The following is a 19,303-nucleotide window of genomic DNA, read 5'->3' as shown; positions in this document are numbered from 1 at the left end:
CTGTGGAAACAGCCTGCAGGAGAAGAACCATCACTGTCTTCATCAGCACCATCCCACTACCCTGGACAGAGATGGGGCTGGGAGCCAGTGGACACCTTGGCTCAGTATGATTTGACCAACTGAAATAGAGGCCTCCATGAGCAGGCAGTTCTAAGGTGTCTGAGCTTTTCTCCAGCCTGTCAGGGAAACAGAGACCTTTCAGCTGAGTCAAGTCCACATGGAGCAGCACTTGCACTCCACCTACCTGCTTCAGCCTTGTGAAGACCTTGCTGTCCATGCTCCACCTACCTCCTTCAGCCTTTTGAAGACCTTGCTGTCCATGCTCCACCTACCTCCTTCAGCCTTTTGAAGACCTTGCTGCTCCATGGGGATATTTTTTGCAGCCTAGAAAGAAACACCAGTAAGTGCTGGGGGCCAAATGTCAGACGTTCATGAAGGGTCTTCCTCCTCTAGGTGCCAATGCTGAGCAGTTCCTACCAGCCTCAGCTCTGCCTTGTGTTTACAGGGAGCAGCCAAGGGGACAGAGACAGCTGGACCCACTAGATGAGAAACCTTTAGGGAAGAGATAATACTAAATTGAACCTTGCTAAGGAGAAGTTGCCTCCATTTCAAATGGATCCTCTTGATAGACCTGGATCTCAGCCACAGCAGCACTGACACAGGAGCAACAGCCCCAGGGCTGGGGCGAGGGCAGCTCTGCTGTGTGACCTGGACCCTCACTGAGGCCCAGCTCCTACAAAGGACACAAAGTTGCATGTGTCTTGAGCAACAGACCATGCCCTGGACCACTTCTGTCCCCAGAGCACACCCAGAGGCTCCCATCCAGCCCAAGGTGTTATCTCCAAGCCCAAGGGATGGCACTGGCAAGGCTGGGCCTCAGATACTGGGTTCAGTTTTGGGGCTCCCACCACAAGGTGCTGAAAGGCAACAAAGACCATGAAGGGCCTTGAACACAAGACTGCTGAGGAGGGGCTTGAGGAATGGGGGTTGCTTCAGAAGAGGCTGAGGGGAGACCTCATGGCCCTCTACAACCCCAGAGAAGGAGGCTGGAGGTGGGAATCAGTCTCTTCTCACATGCAACAAGTGATTGGATAAGAGGGAAAGACCTCAAGATCTGCCAAGAGAGGTTCAGAGTGGATGTTAGAGAAAAGTTCTTCACAGAGAGGGTTCTCAGGCACTGGAACAGGCTGCCCAGGGAGGTGGTGAAGTCCCCATGCCTGGAGGCATTTAAAAGACACATGGGTCTGGTTGAGCAGCAGCAGCTTAGCAGGAGGGGTGGAATTGTGAGCTCTAAGTGACTGGTTAGACACGAGAACCTCAAAGGTCTCTTCCAACCTCAACAGCTCTATGAGAATGCCCCAGCACAGGGAGCAGCCCCCAGCTGAGGCAAAGCAGAGGGCCAGGCAGGAGGAGGAACAGAAAGCAAGATCCTTTATTGTACACAGTACAGAATGTAATGCAGCTTTGCAGGAGATACATAGCCCTGCTGGAGTAAAGATTATTTCAGATTAGTCCTCAGATTAACCTGCCACACTGAGCAAATAGTTAAACCCCTGCCTCTAAGGTGGGGTTCCCCCAACCAAACACTCCCCCCATAGGTACAGGCCACTGCAGCCACCATGGAGAGAGCAACTGAGCCTACCCAGAGTTAATCTTCATACTTCCCCCCCCCAAAAAAAAAAAAGAATGAATTAGTCAAAAAAAAACCCAAAACAAACAAAAAAATCCAATCAAAGCTAACTAAGGAAGAGAAAAAAATTCCTATACAGCATTTACAACAAAAACCATGTAGCCAGTGGAGGAGGCAGGGGTGGATATATGAGTGGTAGAGGAGTGCTAGGAGGCACAGCGGGGAGAGGGAAGAGCTGGAGGAAGCTGGGTAGGCAGGCAGGGGGTGAGGAACCCCACAGTCCCTGCCCACCACAACCTTACAGCCCAGCTCCAAGACCATGCTGAGCAGGATGGGGGGGAAGCACAGCTGAGCCAGCACCGGAGGTCAGCCTTGGCTCCCCCAGGAAAGGAGATTGGAGCAGTGAAATGGAGTGGACCAGGTATTTGGGCAGCCATTCCAGGGAGCTGTGGGCACCGATGGCTCCCCCTGCAAGCATGACACCAGGAAAGCCAGGGAGGGCATCCTCAGGGGGCTCTGGGAGGAGCAGCCAGGCTGCAAGAAAGAGCTTTGCCTTCAAATACAAAAAAATCTACAAAAATCAGTTTAGAAACTTTTTTTTTTCTTCCTAAAACATCAACAAAACACAAAAAAAAAAGGGGGGGGGGATGGAAGAAAAATAGGGAGGGAGATAGTGTCAAAGTCTGCTCCTCTGAAATGCAACCTATGAGCCACAGGTGGAGCTGGGAAAGAATAAGTGGGGCAGGGAGAGCATCCAGGAGGGGCTGAGAAACCATGACATCAGGTTGTATCACAAGGGCGGGCCAGGGAGGAGTGATGTGGGATGAAGGCAGAAGGCTCCTCAGGGTCGGGGTTAGTACGCTGCGCACACCAGCCCCGGGGTGTTGACCCAGGTGGTCCCCCCAGCCCGCACCCTTCCTCTGTGCAAATCAAAGCCCTTTCCCCCACACAAGGCAGCGACGCAGAGCATGCTCGACGCAAAGCGGATTGTCATGCCAAGGGGCTGGGCGGAGGCTCTGCCAGCCCTGCGCCAGCCCAGCCGAGTCCCGGGGCACCCGCGCGGTGCTGCTGAGGAAGGGGGCTCAGGTCAGAGACTGCATCTCTCGCTCCCGCCGCCCCAAGCCACCGCAGCGATGCTGGGTGGGAGGTGCCAGCCGCAGTCAGTCCTACGCACTAGCCCTTGGACAGTGAGGGTGGGAATTCAACACACTGGGCACGGTAGGTTCCTCCAAGTGGTGTGTACGCGCGTGGGTTGTTGGGTTGGGTTTTGTTGGTTGGGTTTTTTTCCTCTCTCTCTCTCTCTCTCTCCTTAGGAACAGCAAAAAAATATTCTTTACAAAACCATATTTGCCCAAAAGTGGATGCTAGTGCTCGTGGCTCTGCCACCGCCCAGTCAGTAGGCAAAGCCCTCGGTGTAGGGCAGGCTGCCGCAGGGATCCATCTCCAGAAGGTAGGCAGGGCTGTCCTCGAAGTGCGTCAGCGGCACAGTCTCCTCCTCGGGCACCGGGCAGTCAGGCTCTGTCTTCAGGAAGGGACGCTGGTTGTCGGGGTAGGCCATGGAGAAGAGGGCATCAGGGTCGCAGACAAACTTATAGACATACCGCTCACCGGCCACCTGGGGGGAGGAGGAGGAGGAGGAGAAGGAGGAGGAGTGCATGAGAGGTGCACCATGTTTCACCCTTCGGGGAACAATACACACAGTGTGCTAGTTCGAGCCTAGCCAGAATATTTTAGTGAGAACTAGATTGCAGGCTGTGAAAAGGAAACAATGGTGATGTCTGCTTCACTCATAGGCTTGCTGAGATGTATAAGAACAAGAACATATATAGATAGATGGATAAGGGACTCTCTCTCTGGGCTTTGGGCTGCACTTCTCTCTCTAACTTAACCTGCCGTCTGTGTGACTAATCCATCTGCTTCCTAACCCCCCCAGCCAACCCTCCAAACTACCTTGAAGCATAAGACAAAGTCTGGGATAAGGTAGAGGGGTGGGGGGGAAGGTGGAAGGGTGGTTGGGAGCCCCTCCTGGGGACTCAGGTTTCTGGGAGGGCTGTTGTGTTTCTGTATTACTTTTTGTCTTGTCTATTTCTGTGTGTACTGTAAATATCTGCTTGTATTGTGCTAAGCTGTAAATATAAAGCTTCATTCCATTTCCAGAGCCACTGAGTCTAGTCTGGGTGATTTTCCAGAGTGTGGGGGGGTGGGTAACACCCAAACCATCACACACAGCATGACTGAAGGGTCTGGAGAACAGGTCCTCTGAGAGGCAGCTGAGGCTACTCAGATGTTTAGCCTGGAGAAGAGGAGGCTGAGGGGCAGACCTCATTGCTCTCCACAACTCCCTGAAGGGAAGCTGTAGTGAAGTGGGGGTTGGTCTCCTCTCCCAAGTGAAAAGTGATAACAAAAGAGGAGATGGCCTAGGTTGTTCCAGGGGAGGTTTAGGTTGGATGCTAGTAAAATACTTGTTTGCTGCAAGAAGGGTCAGGCTGCCCAGGGAGGTGCTGCAGTCACTGTCCCTGAAGTTGTTGGAGAAACCTGTGGAACGTGGCACTCTGGGACATGGATTAGCAGCCACAGTGATAGAAGGTTGACAGTGGGACTCAATGGTCTGAGAGGTCTTTTCCAACCTTGATGATTTTCTGTGGTGCTACGACACTGGACCCAGCCTGCTGTGCCCCAGGATGCTGGGATAACAGCGGGGGACAGTCATGCCCTCCCTGTCCAACCCCCACTGGCAGCAGTGTCACTTGCCTTCTGCATGATGCCCTTCTCGTAGTAGTAGCGCAGGGAGCGGCTGAGCTTGTCGTAGTTCATGGCTGGCCGGTTCTTCTGGATGCCCCAGCGTCGTGCTACCTGCGGGCACAGAGCGGGCAGCCGTGAGGGCTCTGTCCGGGGCATGGACCCCTGGGCCCTTAAAGGAGGTAACAATCAAAATGTGGGGTTGGGGGTGGAGCAGCCAGGGCAAAAGTGTCACCAGAGTCCTGGAGTAGTGCCTTGCTTGCTGCAATGAATGCAGCAAAACACATCAGTACAGGCTGGGGGCTGACCTGTTGGAGAAGGACCTGGGAGTCCTCATAACCCATGAGCCAGCAATGTGCCCTTGCACCAATGGCATCCTGGGGTGCATTAAGAGGAGTGTGGCCAGTAGGTTGAGGGAGGTTCTCCTCTCACTCTGTGCTGGTCAGGCCTTATTTGCAGTACTATGTCCAGTTCTGGGCTCCTCAGTTCAAGGGCAAAGAACTACTGAACAAAGTCCAGCAAAGATGCTGACTGGAACACCTCTCACATAAGGAGAGGCTGAGGGACCTGGGGCTGTTTATCTTGGAGAAGAGGCTGAGGGAGGGATCTCATTAATGCTCACAAGTATCTAACGAGGTGGGTGTCAGGAAGATGGGCCAAAACTCTTCTCAGTGGTCCCCAGTGACAGGACAAGAGGTAATGGTCACTTGAACACAGGAAGTTCCATCTAAACATGAAGAGGAACTTCTTTACTGTGATGGAACCCTGGAGCAGGCTGCCCACAGAGGTTGTGGAGTGTCCTTCTCTGGAGACTTTCAGAGTCACACTGGAACATGTCAAGGTGGACCTGCTTTAGGTGATCCTGCACTGGCAGGGTGGTTGGACTCAATTTCCAGAGGTCCTCTCCAATCCCTACCATCCTGTGAATGCTCCAGCTCCAAGTGCTGGCTGCCACCAACAATAAACCGAGAGCCAAATCAAAAGACATTTGATTAGGGGAGTCTGCCAAAAGAGCTGCTTCAAAAAACAACACAATTTCCATGCATGGCATAAGAGATATTATGGGTAATCATCCACAGCAGGCAGCTCACTGCTCCAGCTGCTTTCAATTACTCCCCAAACAGCTTCCTCCTCTGTGCCACCCTCCTGGAGAGCTGCACAGCCTCAGCAGGGCACCGTGCTGCACCCAGCCCCCTCTGGGGACCAGGGTCAGGGCTGTTTGTGAAGGAGAAAGCCATGGCTGAGCAAGGGATCTCAGCATGACACCCAAGGCACAGCAGAGAGGCAAGGCCACCAAGCCTGGTGAGCATTGGTGACCTCAGAAGCAGAGCATGTGCCAAGCCAAGAGGCAGCAGAGGAGGCGAAAGGCAAATTTCTATGGCTGCTCAGTGTGGGCAGGAAGCTGGCACTGCCCTCTCATCCTCAGAAGCTACCTGGAGACTAAAGACTTGTGCCAGGTTTGCCATCAGAAAAAATGTCTTTCCTGAGAGCAGTCAGGCATTGGAACAGGCTGCCCAGGAAGGTAGTGGAGTTACCATCCCTGGAGGGATAAAGCAAACACGTAGACATGGCACTTCAAGCTTGAGCAGGCTTGATGGAGCTCTCAGCAGCCTGACCTAGTTGGGGATGTCCCTACCTAGTTGGGGATGTCCCTGTCCACTGCAGAGGAGTTGGACTAGATGACCTCTAGAGGTCTCTTCCAACCAGTGCATTCCACAGTTCTGCGACTGGCTTCGGGACACGGCTTAGCGGCCGGCGCTGGGCTGACAGTTGGACTTGATGATCGCAGAGGTCTTTTCCAACTGAAACAACTCTGATTCTAGCACCAGAGTGAACTGCTGTGGTGCATGGGAAGGATCTAGCCCCACCCCACACCCTCAAGCTCATCCCACCACCACTCCTGGCCTGTGCCTCGCCTCTGACAGGATAGGTGCTGAGGCAGCATCTCTCACCCCCATACCTCCTCTGGCTCAATCAGCTTGAACTCCATGCCTCGGCCAGTCCAGGCGATGAAGTGGGCATTGGCAGGGTCATCCAGGAGGGTAACCAGGAACTGCCAGAGCTGCAGGGACCCACGTCGCTGGTAGGGAGGACCCTCACGGTACAGGGTGGGCTCCTGCTTCACTTTACCTGCCCACATGGAGACACAGCTGGTTAAATATCTGCCCTCTCCCTGGCTGTGACACCTGGCAGGGCCAAATCACTACAACAGGCAGAGATCCCCGGTGCAGGGTCAGGCCAGAGGGGCAGAGAGAGAAGTGCTGCAGGCAGGAGAGGTGCGTGGTAGGGATGAGGCACAGTGGCAATGCTGAGCAGTCCTGTGCAATGATGCACAGCAGTGCTCAAGAGCATAGTGCCAGCACAGCCTGGGCTTAAAAGCTGACTGTCATAGAGTCTAGCCCCTCTTCTAACCCCGTGAGCCAAGGTTACCCCTCAGCCCTTCTCTAGGGCTGGATTCTTACCCTCCAGCCTCTCAGGTACCACACATGTGTCATCAAAATACAACCGCGAGTCCTTTTCATATGGAAATCCTATGGGGAAAAGATCAACAGTGAGCACAGGGCCCCTCAACCACCCCGGCCAGAGGCCCTGAGAGCCTTCTGGCATAGCCAAACCCAGCATCGAGATCCCATCCCCTGTGCCAGGAGCAGTGCTGTTCCCAGTTGTTTTGGCAGCATAGCACCAGCACACCATCTGAGCACCATGCAGCTCTGTCTCCCCCCAACCTCAAGGAGCTGGGGGAACCAAACCCTCCTAAGCAGCTCTATCTGGTGTGTGATCCCGGATTACAGGGCGCTGCCACATTGGCAGGAGCCAGCAGTTGCACAACACAGCCCCCATTTTTAGCAACATGCAGGCTGCTGCAAGCGTTCATGGTGTGCCTGGCAGTGCTGCTGCTGCCCGTGGGCTGCGGTGGCTGTGTGCAGTGTGCCTGGCAGCGCTGCTGCTGCCCGTGGGCTGCAGTGGCTGTGTGCAGTGTGCCTGGCAGCGCTGCTGCCCGTGGGCTGCGGTGGCTGTGTGCGGTGTGCCTGTCAGTGCTGCTGCTGCCCATGGGCTGCGGTGGCTGTGTGCGGTGTGCCTGGCAGCGCTGCTGCCCGCAGGCTGTGGTGGCTGTGTGCAGTGTGCCAGGCAGTGCTGCTGCTGCCCACGGGCTGTGGTGGCTGTGTGCGGTGTGCCTGGCAGCGCTGCTGCCCGCAGGCTACTGCAAGCATTCACAGTGTGCCAGGCAGTGCTGCTGCGGCTGTGCGTGGTGTGCCCGGTACTCTGCTGCCCACAGGCTGCTGCAAGTGTTTGCGGTGTGCCTGGCAGCGCTGCTGCCCGCGGGCTGCTGTGGCTGTGCGTGGTGTGCCCGGCAGTGCTGCTGTGGCTGTGTGCAGTGTGCCTGGCAGCGCTGCCGCGGCTGTGCACAGCGTGCATGGCAGTGCTGCTGGCTGGGGGGCAGGAGGCCTGCCTGCACAGAGGGAGGGACGGGACAGGACATACCGGGAATGCCGCCTGAGCAAGAGGAGGTCAGTGGTATACTCACCGTCATGGCTGCTGGGGAAGACACCCCCCTGCAGGTACGAGGACTGGCAGTTAGGCACTTCTGTAAGGAAAACGAAGGTGGCATTAAGAACGTGTGGGTCCTACTGTGTGCTTAGTAGAATTTCCCCCACCCCAGCATGTCCTCGGGCCAAACCCTGGCATCTCCTCTCTCCCACTCTGTGCACCCTGGGCTGCTGCACCCATCTTTAGCCTCAACCCTCAACTTTGCGGGAAATTGAGTACATTTTAGGGGAGGGGGCACTGGAATGAGCACTGGGAGCAAGGATTAAGTCAGCTCAGGTTTTCAGCACGTTATTCAGGCCCCAAGGGAAGGGAGGCATCGCTGCGCCTCCCCTGCCATCTGCTTGGCTGTGCCACCCTCCAACCCGAGGTCAGGGTATTTTTAGGTCCTAAGGCGATTAGAGGATTTTTCCGTGATGCTGGTGGAGTCCAGCAGCCAGAAATCGCAGCTGGCCCCAGGCCAGGGCTGTGGAAGACCCCAGCCTGCAGCTACAGCATGGCACAGACCACGCTGTGTGGCATTTGAATGCCTGCTATGTCCTCTTTGCTTTGGAAAGAGGAGAAAAAAAATAAAGAAACATCTAGAAAACAGAAAACTAAGGAGAAGAGACCATCTACCACTGTGGGTGGAGCAGCAGGCCAGCACCATGGCAGCCCCAGGTGACACAGCAACTCCTGCCTGCAGCCCAGCCCTGTGCCCACCGTGCTGCCACCACCGAGTCATAGCCGGCTCACTCTCACCTGAGTCAATGCAGTAGTCCCGGGGCTCCTGCTTGATGCCCATGGGGGGCTGGAAGCTGCGGCCTGGGGGGCCGGGCAGGCCAGGGCCACCATGCTCATAGAGTGGGTCATGGTACTCCTGCTTGAATCCCTGAGCGGGGCGGAGGGCAGCAGGGCCCAGGGGCTCCGAGAGCTGCCGGTGGTAGACAGGGCGGTTGTCCCCTGGGACCCCAGGCTGCGGCGGGAAGGGGTGGCAGGGCTCAGACAGCTGCCTCTGAAACCTGTGGTGGAGAGGGACATGGCATTAACCAGGAGTGGTGGTGCCAGCCTTGCCAGCACCTCCTCACCTCCTGTCCCACAAAGGTCAGGCTATCATTGGGTGCCCGCAGCCCAGTGTGTTGTTAGGGTGGTTTGGGTGGCATTGCCCGGCAGCAAGCTGGGATGGCTCCTCAAGAGCGTTGTCACCACAAGGGCTTGACAGGTGGAAACCCAACAGGGTGCTGGGGAGCCTGTCCCCATCCAAGGGCTGAAGATCCCCAAGGGAAGGAGCAGGACAGCACATAGGCCACCACTACAAAGCACCGTGCCCCTCGGGTGCTGGCAGCCCTGCACCACGGCAGGGATATCTGGACAAGAACAGAAAAAGGAAACAAACCAAACACCCCACAGCAGCAGACTCTCTGTGATACAGTGCCATCTCCCCCTAAGGTGGCAGGGCAGAGCCGTGGGGGCCATGAGGGTGTTGCACCCAGGCGGGTGCTTACGCAAAGCCAAATCCACTCTGGAGCTCCAGCCGGCTGCTAATCCACTGCACGGCTGGAATTAAACCTTGGACTCGGCAGCAGCGAGCACTATTTTCAGCTCCAGCCCCAGCATGGTCTCTGCTGGCGGTGGTAGTGGATGAGGGACCATCTCGAGGGGGTGCTGATGCATCTCTCCATCCTCCGGCACCTTGAAAGGCCATCTCTGATCTCCGCGCTGGGCTCCTCTCACCGGCCGTGTGCCATTTGGCTTTGTAACCGGAGCCCTCCCAGCTGCCGGGCTGGGATTACTCCATTTCCGAACCATGTCCCTCTGCCCTTCCTGAGTGAAACCCAAGACCTGCACTGGCACCGTGTTGCCCGAGGGGTCACAGCCAGCCCCCACTCCCCGCTGGCTCTAAAGTCACTCGGAGCCAAGCTCATCTTTGCCTGGGAGGGATGCTCACCCACTGGGGGGTTTTATGGCTCCACTGCATGATGGCCTTTGCTGGGCTGTCACATCCAGCCCCATGCCTGAAAGGGACACTGCCGGTGGTGAAATTAGCCACCACTGCAGCAGAGGGCATCCAAGAGGCCAGGAGTAAAAATGGAGGTTGACTGTGACTTGTGCCATGTCACCATCCGATTGCTTAAGCAAACCTGGCAAAGCCTCAGGGAGTGCAGGGGTGATGGGGAACAGAGCCACAGCCTGGAGAGGAAGCAGGGAGTAAGGTCCCTTCTTCCACAGCCCCCAAAATGTCAGGGCTGCTGCATGATGCAGAGGGCAGCTAAGGACAGACCCTCAGCCCAGGGGGGGCTCAGAGACAGAACCAGGATGCTCCCAGATCCCAGCCCAGCAGCACTCAACTCAGGCAGAAGAGCTGCAGCGGGTGGGAGGAAAGAGAAGCAGGAGCCCTGACTCAGCACCGTCATCGACTGCCGCACGGATGGATGCAGGCACCAGCCTCTGCCACCCTCGCCTTTCCCAGGGGAGAGGAGAAGGGCCTTCCCATGGTCCCCAGAGACTGTCGGGAGCAGGTCCCCATCGGGAGAAAGAGACACAAGGTCACAGTGGCAAGGGCAAGTTTTGCTCTGCTGGTTTCCATAGACCCTCTGGCAGCAACACCCAGCCCATAGCTCATGACCACAGCAAGGGAACAAGGAGACAGTCACCCTCCCTCCTTCCCCACAGCTTGAAGCCACGGATCCATCCCAGGAGGGCCAAAGCCCCCCTAAGCCCACCTGCAAGATGCCAGTGCTGGCATGGCCAGGGGAAGCCTTACCTGTGCTCTGCAGGGTATTGGTTTTCAGACATCATCTTTGGCATGTGCATGGGCGGGTGAGGCGGCTGCGGCATGGCGAACGTCTGCGGCCTCTGCTCTTGCAGCGGGTGCGGGGCTGGGGCCACCCCATGGGCAGCCACCTGCACGGCTGGGGCCGGTGGTGGCAGGGCTGGTCCCTGATGTGCAGGGGACACCGGCGTGGCAGGCGGTGTTAATGGCTTGAACCCGGCAGGGGGCTTCCTGTCATAGGCACTGCAGAGGGGAGACAGGTTGGGAGCTGACGACAACGCTGGTGAGGACACCCCCATGGGACACAGGCTGATAAGCCAGACCAGACCCTGCGCCGTGACACGAGGGTCTGCAGGCAGCAGCTGCCCTTGCGCTACCTACCAGCAGTTGTAGAGGCACTTGTCCCCATAGCCAGCACACAGAGCCTGCTCATGGCTGCAGGACGACAGCTCTGAGGAAGGGCTGTGCAACTCCCGCTTGATCTTTGCTGGAGGTGGGGCATGCAGGACCACTGCAATGAGACCAGGATACGGACTCACCCACGGAGGAGAAAGTGATGGGGGACATCACCTGTGGGTGCTCTTTGCTCCGGAGTGAAGTGCTGAACTGCCCCACCCCCTGTAGCATCAGGCAACTAAATCATGGCTATAGGGTACCCCAGCAGACCCTGACATGTTGGTTGACCAAGCTGAGGAGGACAGAGCTGTCAGAACTGAGATAGTCCCACCAGCCCAGGACAGTGCTGGAGCACCTCTCCTACAAAGACAGGAGGGGAGAACTGGAGAGAGAAGATCCTGTGGAGACCTTAGAGCTGCATCTCGATATCTGAAGGGGACCTGAAGGAAGGCTGGGGAAGGACTGTTCCAAAGGGCTTGTAGAGATAGGACAAGGGGCAATGGCTTGAAACTAGAGCATGGTAGATTTAGGTTGGACATCAAGAGGAAGTTCTTCACAATAGGAGTGGTGAAATACTGGAATATGGTTGAGGTCCCATCCCTGGAGACATAGAATCACAGAATCAAGCAGGTTGGAAGAGACCTCCAAGATCATCCAGTCCAACCTAGCACCCAGCCCTATCCAGTGCCTAGACCATGGCACTAAGTGCCTCATCCAGTCTTTTCTTGAACATCTCCGGTGACTCCTGGGACCACCTCCCTGGGCAGCCCATTCCAATGCAAATCACTCTTTCCGTGAAGAGCTTCCTCCTAACATTCAAGATCAGACTTGATATAGCCCTGGGCAGCCTGATGTAGCCGGAGGTGTCCCTGCTAACTGCAGGGCAGTTGGCCAAGATGACCTTTGAAGGTCCCTTCCAACCCTATACAATCTGTGAATTTGTGACACGGCTCACAGAGGGGAAGTTGTTCCTCACTGGGCTTCAAGACAGGAATGGCATGGGGCAAGAGGGCTGCAGGCAGCTCACTGACAGCTGCAGATGAGACACTACTCAGGCCAGGCCAAAAGCCTCTCGGCAAGCCAAGATGAACCCAAGCACCACTGGCAAGCCCTGCCTCCCTAAGCTATGGGGTGAAGACCAAGGGAGCCTGACATTTTGGAGCTCCAAGAGCTTGCAAGCAGGGCACAGCAACCTGCTTACCCTTGCAGGGGCATGCCCAGCCCTCGGTTAGCCAGACAAAGAGGTGAGATCTACTTTCCTCCAGCCAAGGTGCTTCAAGGAGATTCAGACATCGGGTCCCACAATGGTATGAGTTCAAGTGGCAAACACCCCACTGAACTCCAGTCCTTCCCAGCCCCCCTAAGCCCACTCACTATATATAATTTTAAACCAAGTGATACAGGCTTAAGCTAATTAATTGCTATAAGCAGGCGCCCTGGGAAAGGGAAAGCATCTCAGAGCTCGGTACCTAAATAGTGCCTGCAGAGCAGCCAAGAGGAATCGGAAGTGGAGTATTAGCCTCACGCAAAGCCTAAACACAGCCCAGCTACAGCACAGAGGAGCAAACAGTTGCAGGACAACTGTTCCCAGCTTGCCAGGTAATTAGCCGCTCCTCTAATTTGTCAAAATCTTTAAAGAGCTGCTGACTCCTCTTTCCACCTCCCCCCCACCACCAAAGGCCCGGCACAGCTGGTACCAAGGGCATAAAACCCCCCAAGGAGGATTTGAAACACAAAGCCCAGCGCTGAGCCAGCACAGCCCCCCGCCCGCTCCCCAGCCAGATTTATCCCCCTCCTCCTCCTCTTCACCACCACCTCCCACCCTCCCCCCACCCCCCGCGTGAGGTTTTGCCACTCTCAGCATTTCTAACCTTACTGGGGGGGGTGCTGGCAGCAAAGCCTGGGCGCCCCATGAGCTTTGGGACACGGAAAAGGGAGCCGGCCTTGGAAAGGCTCCAGCTGCCTGTAGCGGGCATGTTTCTGCCTAACAGGCTCGGTGTTGTTGGAGCGAGTTGTTTTTCCGCCAGCCCTACAATGGGGGCTGGTTATTCATTGAGAAGAAGGGGAAAAAAAAATAGGAAAGTCTGCGAGTGGCACCACCCTCCATTCACAAACAATTTGGAGCACTCCATTCATGTGGCTTGGAAAGGGAAAGGAGGGAGTGGGGGGAAAAAAAAGGAGGAAGAAAAATTTCCTCAGAGCTCAGGGCTGCCATTCAAGGAATGGGAAAGGAGTTGTAAGATCCTAAGGGAGCAGCTGGCCAGGGCTGGAGTCTCTGCAGCGCTTGGGTTCCCCGCATAAAGAGAGCGGGGCCACGACAGCCTGGCTGCCAGTTAGCCAGCCAAAACGTCAGCAAGCAGCTAAATGCCATCCACCTTCCTCCAGCTATGGTGCTTCAAGGTGACCCCCATCATGGGGGTCCCCACAGTTGTACGAGTTCAAGTGGCAAACATCCCACTGAACTCCAATCCTTCCCAGCCACCCTAAGCCTTCTCGGAGGGAATGGTGAGGGTAGTGAGGCTGTGGCATCCAATGGCAGGAGCCAAGAGGGACACTGAGCTGCTGGAAAGAAGGAGCTGGTTTGGGGTCCCTGGTGTTGAGCAACCAGGCAAGAAGCAGGGAAAACGGCAGGAGGGTTCCCAAGGAGGGTGATTCTCTTGCCCTAGTGCCTCAAAGGCATGTTGGGTGCACAATCAGGAGGGGAAGATGGGGGTCTCAGGCATCCCAAGCCCCCTGCAATGTTGTACTCTTAAGCCAAGCTGGAGATGCTCCAAACGTCAGCTTTCAGCTGAGAGGTCTCCCATGGTAAAGGTGACCTCCTAAAACTGTCTGGGGCCTTGAATTGTCAGTGAATCCCTTAGTAGGGGACAGAACTATCAGCATGATGGGACTTCTAAGAAGCCAAGCCTGGAGGCCACTGACTTCACTGATGGCACCCACTGCCCAAGCCACAGGGAAGGCAACCGACCCCCCTTGTCCAGCCCCGACACTAGCTAGAGACTTTGGCACCTGCTTAAGCCGTCACCTGGGAGCCAAGCTCCCTGCCTGCCCCTTGCAGGACGTACCCAAGGTCACACCAGGAGAGGAGCCAGAAATAGTAGCCAGGCTCCTGCTTTCCTTTGTTCTAACAACCCTTCCCCAGAAACAAACCTCCTGCTTGACTTTTGGTGTGCAAGAAATCCTGCTCTGCACCCTGCCTGTGGCTCTAAACCTGCACTGCCTGAGCAGGAAGCCACAAGTCCCCTGGGAACAAACCCCTGCAAAAAGCAAAGCCTCTCCTTGTGCTCAATCTCCTCAGCACAACCTAATGGCTTCCCAACTACTTAAACAGCTAACTGAGATACAACATCACACATCCAACCCTTGTCCCGATGCCAGGCCAGCCATGCACTGTGACGGCCAGCACGCTGAGCTCTGCAGGAGTCATCCCTGGCTTCCTCGCCTCCCTGGGAGAATCTGCTCCATCTCTGGCTAGTTGTAAGCACCTAATCTGCCCTCCTGCAGCTTGGACCAGGACACCCAGACCAACAGCCCTTATTCAGAGGAGCCCAGCTTTCTCCATCTCCATGGCAGGATTTGCTCTGGCATGTTACAGCACTTTGCTGCCAAAGCCCAGCTTTAAGCCCATATCAGCCAGGGACTTCAACTACAAAAAAATCAGGAACAGCCAGTGGGCAGCAGCTGGGCTATGGGTAGCTGCCATGCAGTGAGGGATTTTATCATGGCTAAAAACGATGCTGCAGTTCAGAGCATCTCCGAGATTCAACATGACACACATCAGGGCATTCTCCATGGCAGTGGGGTCAAACTGAGCCTGGTTTGTCCCTTTTTGCTGCCGTGCCAAGGAAGCTTGGCCTGGGAATGTCAGGGCCACAGAGCAGGAGACAGGATAAGAAAGAGCAGCAGCTTCCACAAGGAAAAGGCACAGAGCTGTGGGAGCCACACTGAATGCATGTCCACACGGGCTAGAGAATGATTTTCTTTCACCCCAGAAGCAATGAACCCCAACGCAACCCCCAGCCCAGGAGAGGAACACAGCCCTGCTACCAAAAGCATGCTCAAAGCTGGAGTGAAATAAGAGGTAAGGTCAGGAAGCTGCAAGATACTTTCTTTAAACACTCCTCAGTGCAGGTATGGAAGAGCTAGACTCCCTGTCCTCCTCCATCCCAGCCTGTGCACCCCCAGACTCAGCACAGCCCCTTCCACAGCAGGGAGGGAAACCTTTGCTTCCTCTCCCTGGGAAACGTAAGAAAGGTTATTGTAGCAGGGAGTCACTCGGGGAGATCTCCTTTCAAGTGACAAAGTCGTTTCAACACCAAACAGATCAGGAGAACATTTTAACAGTCTCAACCAAATGTGCCTCCTTTTTTGCCTCTCCCCTGCATTGCCCAGAAAAGTTGGTCTCTTCTCCCCGAGCTCTTCAGGTTACAAGGAAACAAGAGACTGCCAAAAGGCACTGGAAACAGCTTCAACTCCAAGAGCCACCCTCCCACGCACGCTGCAGTTTCTGCTGCTCCGAGCAAGAGCTGCAGGGCTGCACTGGGATGTCGGCAGCCAGTTGGGTTTGACTCTGGGCTCATCTTTTATCTCGGGGGAAACAAGGGGAAAAGAGCCTCTGAAACTTGGGCTGTCTGGAACAGTTTAATGGCAAGCTTCCCACTCACAAGTAATCAAAGAGCAATAATTAGCACGCCTTTACTGTAGGAGAAGATACTCTTGCTGCATGCTGTGACAGAACCGGAATGAAAAAATCTGTTCGACTGCAGGCTAAATTTGATTTCCTTCAAGTTCTGTAGCTGCCTGGCTCAGCCAGCAAAACCCAGCCACCGACAGCAAGCTACTACTTCTGTTTGCCAGGTAACAACTCAAAACATCCTGTTCCCCCCCTCCCCTCCTCTCCCCTCCCCTCCAACTGAGCCTTCAACGCCAGGAAAGCCAGCGCCCGCCAGCCGTGCAAGCACCACGCGTCATGAGCCAGCCCCTGCCCTTGCCGCTAAACCATCCTGGCAGAGAACCGAGGCTCAGAACCAACTCTTGTTCTTATGCAATTCAAGAGGGACTGCATTTTCACTGGCCTCCTTTGAAACGCGCTTGCTTGCCAGTGATTAATGCTGCTTGAAGTGGCTCAAGTTTCACCGCTCAGGTCTGCTCTTGCCAACTGCGCTGGGCCGGGGCTGTAAAAAGCTCCAGAAGCTGCAGAGATTGTGGCTAACCGGCATAGGCTCTCACATCCACTTGAAAAGGAGCATTGATAAGCAAACAAACATTACCACGAACGAGCAGCAAGCCTCAGAGGAGCCCAGAGATCAGTTAGAGAGTTTCCCATGCATTTGGCTATGATTTTTTTCCCATTTACAAAAGAGAGGACGTAGAATTCACAGAACTGTTTTGGTTGGAAAAGATCTCCATCATCAAGTCCAGCCACTGACCAACGACCACCACCACAGCCATTAAACTACGTCTCAAAGTGCCATGTCCACACGATTCCTGAACACATCTGGGGGTGGTGATTCCACCACCTCCTTCGGCAGCCTGTTCCAACGCCTGACCACTCTCAGGCAAGCAATTTTTCCTACTATCCAACCGAAACCTCCCCTGGCACACAGCAAGTTTCACGGTGATGAATCCAAACCCACACGTGCTTTCTCCCCAAAGCCCACGATTCCACAGCTTCAGCCCTTACAGCAGTCTCTTGCCCAAAGAAGCAGCTCCAAACACAGCACGAGGTCTTTCACAAACACCCAAACACTTCCCCTTCCTCTCCCCCCTCCAAGAGAATGAAAACCCAGAACAACACTTACAGTTGTCAGACTGGAAATCTGGGACAAATTGTTCATCATCAGGGACCTGAGCTAAAATAACAACAACAAAAAGTGATTTTTATGGCATTTTCAGGTCTCAAAAAAAAAAAAAAGCAGCTCGTGGGGAGATTTTATATGGCAAAAAAGTAGAGGTGAAGACTTGCCTTCGGCTAGCCAGGCCTCTTGGAGCTGGCTGAGATCCTGGAAGAGCTCTGGAACAGAATGAAAGACTTATGTACTCCACAGAAGAATAAATAAAACTGCCATTATGCACAGGATTATTTCTCAAGGGGCGAGCAGAAAGCGAGCAGCCTCACAGGGCTGCAGTGTGGCCACAGCTGCCCAGGCCAGCCCTGCCTACCTTCTGAGTCGTGGGCCAGGTCGGTCTCCAAAAATTTCCTTTTCCTATCAGATCCTGGCCGGCCTCGGCCCTCCTCTGCGCAGGACTTCTGCAAGGACAAGGATGACAGCAGCACGTGAAGCTGGCAGCCCCTAAGGATGTGGTGGGGCCCCAGGGCAGAGGAGATGTCCCCATGGCCGCAGGGGTTCCAGCAGAGAGCGAGGCTCACGGCAAACTTACCCCGGGACCCATGAAGGGAACCTGCTGGTCGTAGAAGCCGTCCATGGTGCGGGGGGGGCAGGCAGCACCCTCGGCCCGCTCAGCATCGACGCCGGCCCGGGAATGGGAGTCCCGCCCGGGCTCCAGCAGGTGCGCGGCTGCGGGGTGAAGGGGAGGGGGAATAGGATCAGGCCCTAGCTCCCGCAGCCCCCGGGGCTGGCTCGGTGCGGGACCGCCGCTCCTCCCCGGGGAGCCACGGCCCACCCCTGCCGTGGCGGATCGCAGCCTGCCGGCTCGTGATGTCAACCGATTTCTATAGAAACGGCCGTGACATCAGGCGCGGCGGCGGGCGGAGGAAGCCTGTCAGGCAAACAGGCAGGGCCGCTCCACGTCTCCGCTGCGCTCCCGGCCGCCTCCAGCCGCCGCTGCCCGGTGCTGGGCGCTGCTGGGCCGCGCAGCAGCCAGGCCCGTTCCCACGCCGCCCCGAGTGCCCCATTCATAAACTCCGCCTCTCCCTTCCCCCTCCCCCGCGCGCGCCTCTCGCGCGCCCCCACCGCCATTCACACCGCGCGGCCCGCGCCATTCATAAACACCGCCCCCGCCCCGGGCCGCGTCGCGCCCCGCCGCCATCCACCGCGTACTCTGCCGGGGCGCCGCGGGCTGGGGCGCCGCGGACTCGGCCGCCGCGGAGGCGAGCCGGGGGCGCTGCCGCCGCTCTCGCCGGGGTGCCGCGCTGCCGCTCACGCGCCGGCCCGCAAGCCCCGAGCCAGCGGCCTGCGCTGCGCCGCGCCCCGCCCCGCGCCGCTTGTTTACCCTCCGCTCCGACCAATGGGAAGGCGCCGCTCGGCGGCCTGCGCAGCGTGATTGGCTGCGGCCGGCGCTCCGTGCCCGCCCGCGCGCCGCTCCGCCCAGTGCCATTGAGGGCGGCTGAGTGGGCGGGGACAGAAGCCGCCAACGGGCGAAGGCTCATTTGCATGGCCCCGCCCAGAGCGTTTTTCATTCATAAAAAAATAGAAGGGGGAAGCGGCCGGCGGGCGGGGCGGGCAGCGCGGCAGTTAAAGGGGCCGTGGCTTCCTCCCGCGGCGGGGGGTTGGGGGTTTAACGGGTGGTCCTGGGTTGGTGGAACAACCTAGTGAGCCGGGTCTGGACTAAGGAGGTCTGGGCCAAGCCCTTGCATGTCGTGCCCCAGAGCTTGCAGCGCAGCTCAATCTGCAGAGAGCATGGACCTCGGACTTCACCTGGCTTGGGGGCCTCCCTCTCTACACCAGCCAGACGGTGTCATACGGGTCCCCTTGCGAGCCCGGGACTCATGCACGCGTGGGTACCTGCTCCTAACAACCTTTTCACTGTAGACACGCTGGAGGTGGGCTAGCCCCTGAGAGAGGTGGGTCTCTTTAGAGGAGGCCATAAGAAAAACGGCTCCTACCTGTAGGGTCTTTAGGGCTGCCCCAGCCACAGATATTCCTCCACAGTGGGTTCATGGAGACAAGCACTTGCAGGAATGCAAATAGCTCAGAGAACTGGGGAGTTTAGAACACAGCTATGCTGCTGGGGCCTGCCATGGACTCCCACTCTGGTGTTATGCTGCTGAGTGACTCAGTTTTCCCACCTGAAGGTGGTGAGACTCGCTATGGAGGCCTGCCTGTGGCCACTTGTGCAGGACACAGCAGGATGCACAAGATAAATGAGCTGTATGGAGGCTTCAAGGTGTTGCAGGCTGGGACTAGGAAATGAATGATGGTAAGGGAAAAAAACAAGGTGACAAGTGCTCTGTTGCACACTTCTCTCAGTTTGGGAAGCAGAGGAGCCTTCTCCTTGGATCCTGGGAAGATGCCCAGGAGCTAGGACAACTCCGGGTATGGGACCATCCTCACCATTTT

The 19,303-nt window shown here is 56.4% G+C and overlaps 1 protein-coding gene across 1 annotated transcript; it reads right to left on the bottom strand.

The window, feature by feature from the left end:
- Nucleotides 1-1,413: 1,413 nt before the first annotated feature.
- On the bottom strand, nt 1,414-18,125 carry ETV5 (ETS variant transcription factor 5). Its single transcript, XM_064164913.1, has 13 exons — nt 18,065-18,125; nt 17,445-17,581; nt 17,226-17,313; nt 17,029-17,076; nt 16,865-16,915; nt 11,049-11,178; nt 10,659-10,910; nt 8,657-8,916; nt 7,896-7,955; nt 6,832-6,900; nt 6,330-6,499; nt 4,382-4,483; nt 1,414-3,245 (listed from the first exon to the last, which is right to left on the bottom strand). Exons 2-13 carry the CDS (start codon nt 17,487-17,489, stop codon nt 3,024-3,026), a joined length of 1,497 nt encoding a protein of 498 aa, XP_064020983.1. The 5' UTR covers nt 17,490-17,581; nt 18,065-18,125; the 3' UTR covers nt 1,414-3,023.
- Between the last annotated feature and the right edge of the window lie 1,178 nt (nt 18,126-19,303).

Source organism: Pogoniulus pusillus, chromosome 26, assembly GCF_015220805.1.
Source record: "Pogoniulus pusillus isolate bPogPus1 chromosome 26, bPogPus1.pri, whole genome shotgun sequence".
Classification (NCBI taxonomy): domain Eukaryota; kingdom Metazoa; phylum Chordata; class Aves; order Piciformes; family Lybiidae; genus Pogoniulus; species Pogoniulus pusillus.
Note: the sequence above shows the minus strand (reverse complement) of the source record. Positions and strands in the feature narration are given on the sequence as shown.